Source organism: Coffea arabica, chromosome 2c (assembly GCF_036785885.1).
Source record: "Coffea arabica cultivar ET-39 chromosome 2c, Coffea Arabica ET-39 HiFi, whole genome shotgun sequence".
Taxonomy (NCBI): domain Eukaryota; kingdom Viridiplantae; phylum Streptophyta; class Magnoliopsida; order Gentianales; family Rubiaceae; genus Coffea; species Coffea arabica.
The window spans coordinates 30,496,495-30,500,394 of NC_092312.1; the positions used below are offsets into that span (position 1 = coordinate 30,496,495).

Below are 3,900 nucleotides of genomic sequence, written 5' to 3' on the forward strand. Positions count from 1 at the left end.
ATGAAGGTGTTTGCTGACAAACACAGGACAGAAAGGCAGTTTGTAGTAGGGGATTGGGTTTTTCTCAAGTTGCAGCCATATCGCCAACAATCTATAGCAATCAGGAAGAGTTTGAAGTTCGCTGCAAAATTTTATGGACCTTTTCAAATCATAGAGAAGATCAGTGCTGTGGCTTACAAGCTCCAACTACCAGCAGGAGCCGAAATCCACCCAGTGTTCCATGTCTCCCTTCTTAAACCAAAATTGGGGCCACATCAAGCTACTAATCCTATGCTTCCAGAACTTGACCACCAAGATCAATGCTTATTGCAGCCTGCTGCCATTCTACAAAGGAGGGTCATCATGCAGAATGGTGCTCCTGTTATCCAATACCTCATCAAGTGGCATCAACTGGGAGAAGAAGAAGCATCATGGGAAGATCAATCCTTTATCAATAGCCAATTTCCAAATTTCCAGCCTTGAGGACAAGGCTGCCTTTAAGGAGAGGGTATTGTCAGGAATAGGGACTCAATTGCAATTGGACTAGAAGTTGGAGGGGCATTAGTGTAAATTGGCATTGGAGCCAAAATTGTTAAAAGTTAGTTATAACCGTCTGCTGAAGGAGTTAGTTAGTCATTTCCATTTCTGTACCAGCAAGATTCTGATTCATTATTGGGGAGGTATAAATCGAAGCCAGTGTAATGGATTTGGACAAACGAAAAATATTACCATTGATTCCTTCCCAATTCTCTCTCTCTCTTTCTCCCTCTTTCTCTCTGCCTCTCTCCTCTGCCTTTCCCTCTCATTTCTTCTTCTTGTTCATTCAAACCTTTCCCACGCCTGCTAGTCTCAACCTTTCCTTCATCCTATTGCTGAGAGCCTGACAAAGGACCAATCCTAGGCCGAATCAGTTGAGGACCCTGGGCCTGATCCTATACAGGATAGCCCCGGATGGTCCTCCTTGTGCCTAGCTGGGTGGGCTCTACAACTACAAGAGCACCAAGCCAGATGTTGGACTGGCTCTACGTTCGCCACTAACATCTTTTAGTATTTTTAAAGATTTTTTGCTGTTTTATTTCTTTAAATATTCTTACTGCTCTTAATTTGCCGATATTGTCCTGGATTAACTTTTTATACACTAATGGTATAATGGTTTTTTTACACTAGTAACTTTAGATGTATATCATATATATATGATTTAAATTTCAAATTTGAATTTATATTATGTGACATAATCCAAACGTACTAATGTAAAAGAAAAATTATACACTGAAAGTATATAAAAAAAAATTATCCATATTCTTCTTTGTGAAAATGCTATCCATTTCACCACTACTTTGATTGATACAATCAATTAGGATGCATTTGATAAAATTGAAGTCTAAAAATTTGAAATCTGAAATCTGAATCCATTAAGTTATTGAATAGTTAAGTATTAAATTTGATACATTTGAATATATATCATATTAAGTAACAAGTGAATAACTTATCACTCATTTTTGGGACTAAGTTTTGCTTAGAAAATTCAATATCATATAATTAATTCAGATGTTCTATTTTTTATTATCAAGTGCAACTGAATATATTAAAATCTGAATCCATTAAGTTTAAGTGCTGAATTGAATTATCAAACAGGGCTTAGTCAATTTTGTGTTGTTAAAAAGCAATTTAGCTAAGTTATACACAAATACCATAATTGTTTGGTTATGGTTCCTTTTCTAGTATAGGAAAGTCGTTTTGACCATTAATTTTTAGTTAAATGTTTTGTCTATTATGTTGACATGGAGGTCCTTCTTTTAATGTTGAAAAGTACTCCTACTTCATGAATACGAAAAATATTAATTATAGGGTAAATTACTAGTAATCTCCCTATGATTTTGCATATTATCACATAACTTCTCAAATTTATTCGTGTGGTTTTATGTAAAATGGTAAACAGCCTCTTTAACATCTTTAGTTAAATGCAAACCTTTAATTAAATACTAAATAAAATGAGGATTTGACCAGCATGTATGACTATGTTAATATATGTAAAATTGCAAGAGGTTAAGTGAATATTTATGCAAATTTATAGGAGAGCTAAGTGGACACTATAATTCCATCACATTCATTTTTGAGCGGGTCTAGGTCAATATTAATCAGATATACCTTCGATTCATTTTTCACTTTATATAAAATTTTGGACAGTTACGTGAATATTTTAAAATGTTAGCGAGTCATATGGCAAGTGATTTAGTATCTATCATAGTAGCTGCTACTTATTTGGTTGGTTGTATGTCCATGGCATAATGCTACATGTCTCAAAACACCTGTTCGATATCGCTTTAGATAGAACAATGATATAGATGTATAAACTTCTGTCTGGGCATGCAATCTTACATCCCATGTTTCTATCATTTTCGCTAACAAATTGTTCAGTAGGCCAATTTTCTTTCTTTAGGCCAGTTGCCTAAAAATCCAGAAAAATTCCCTGCAGAATGTTACACAATACTTTGGAGCTATTGTTGGCCGGGTTGTTAATCGGATTGGTGGTGCTCAGTTCACTCTAAACGGAGTTCATTATAAGCTTGATACTAATGAGAAACCAAACATGCTTCATGGTAATTTACTCCTAGCTATAACACATGTAAATTTGAGTCATCAACTTTAACCACTGACTCTGTCTGTGGATGCTATGTATCGTGAGGGAAACAGGTGATAGAAAAGGATTTAGCCTGCTCACTTGGAAGGTGGAGAAATACGTGAAAGATAAGGCCAATCCTTTCATTGTATTGTCCTATTACAGTCCTGATGGAGAAGAAGGATTCCCTGGAAATCTCCTGGTTAGAGTGACCTATGCTCTACTTGAACCATATAAGCTGAGCGTAGTAATGGAAGCGGAAGCCCTGAACAAGGCTACTCCTGTGAATCTAGCACAACACAGTTACTGGAATCTTGGAGGCCATAACAGTGGTGAGTTTTTTTTTTTTTTTTTTTTTTTTTGCTTTTTTTTCTCCCCCCTCCCCCCGCCACCCCTCTTCTCCCTCTCCCCTTCCCCTCCCTTCCCCCGCCACCCATTTCCTCCCCTCTCCCACGGCACCCCCTCTGCCCGCCACCCCTCTCCTCCCCTCTCCCACGGCACCCCCTCTGCCCGCCACCCCTCTCCCCTCTCCCCATCCCCCTTCTCTCTCCCGCCTCTGCAAAAGAAGACCGGCATCTGAAAATTTTTTTTTTTTTTTGCAATTTTCCTTCTCCCCCTCTACTCCCCTTCCCCCGCCACCCTCACCCTCCCTCAGTGCAATCTGGTCTTGCGACTAGATCGGCCAAAGGGGAAGGGGAAGGGTGGTGGGGGAGGAGTGGGGGAGAGGGAAAGGGAGAAAAAAAAGAGAGAGAGGATCAAAATCGGGCAAAGTGGGAGGATGGAAGGGGAGGAAGAGGGGGAGAGGGAGAAAGGAAAAAAAAAAAACGAAGATAGGCACCGGAAGAGGTGATTGGCGGCGGAGGTGGTGGCTGGCGACGGAGGTGGTGGTGGGTCGGGGTGGGGGAGGAAGAAGAAGAAAAGGGGAAGGGAATTTTGGATTTTTTGTGTTTTGGATATTTTAAAGTGTGTAGGTTAAAACTTTGATAAGTTTTTGGGGTTTCTGTAGTAAAAGTTGTTAAAAAACTAGTATCATACAAACTTGGCAAAAAATCAAGGTTCCAAACAGGCCCTTTATTCTCTAAAGAATCTTGTCTCTTTCTCCGTATACCCATTCTAGTTTAGTTTGTTTATTTTCGGGCTATTCTTTTTGTTTTGTCACACCATTACATTTATGATACTCACTTTTTCTATATAAAAGATTTTAGTCCATGAAATTTGAACTAAGGGCAGAAAATACATCGAATATATCACAAATATAATAAAATTGAAAATTCACTATATTAGATCCAGAAAATGATAAA

At 38.4% G+C, this 3,900-nt stretch overlaps 1 protein-coding gene across 1 annotated transcript; it reads left to right on the forward strand.

The window, feature by feature from the left end:
* On the forward strand, positions 1-462 carry LOC140035607 (uncharacterized). The gene has a single exon (XM_072076906.1). It carries the CDS (start codon positions 1-3, stop codon positions 460-462), a length of 462 nt encoding a protein of 153 aa, XP_071933007.1.
* Positions 463-3,900: the final 3,438 nt, after the last annotated feature.

Excerpts from the sequence above, each read along its gene's own strand:
- LOC140035607 (XM_072076906.1), top strand. The coding sequence starts at position 1 with ATGAAGGTGTTTGCTGACAAACACAGGACAGAAAGGCAGTTTGTAGTA.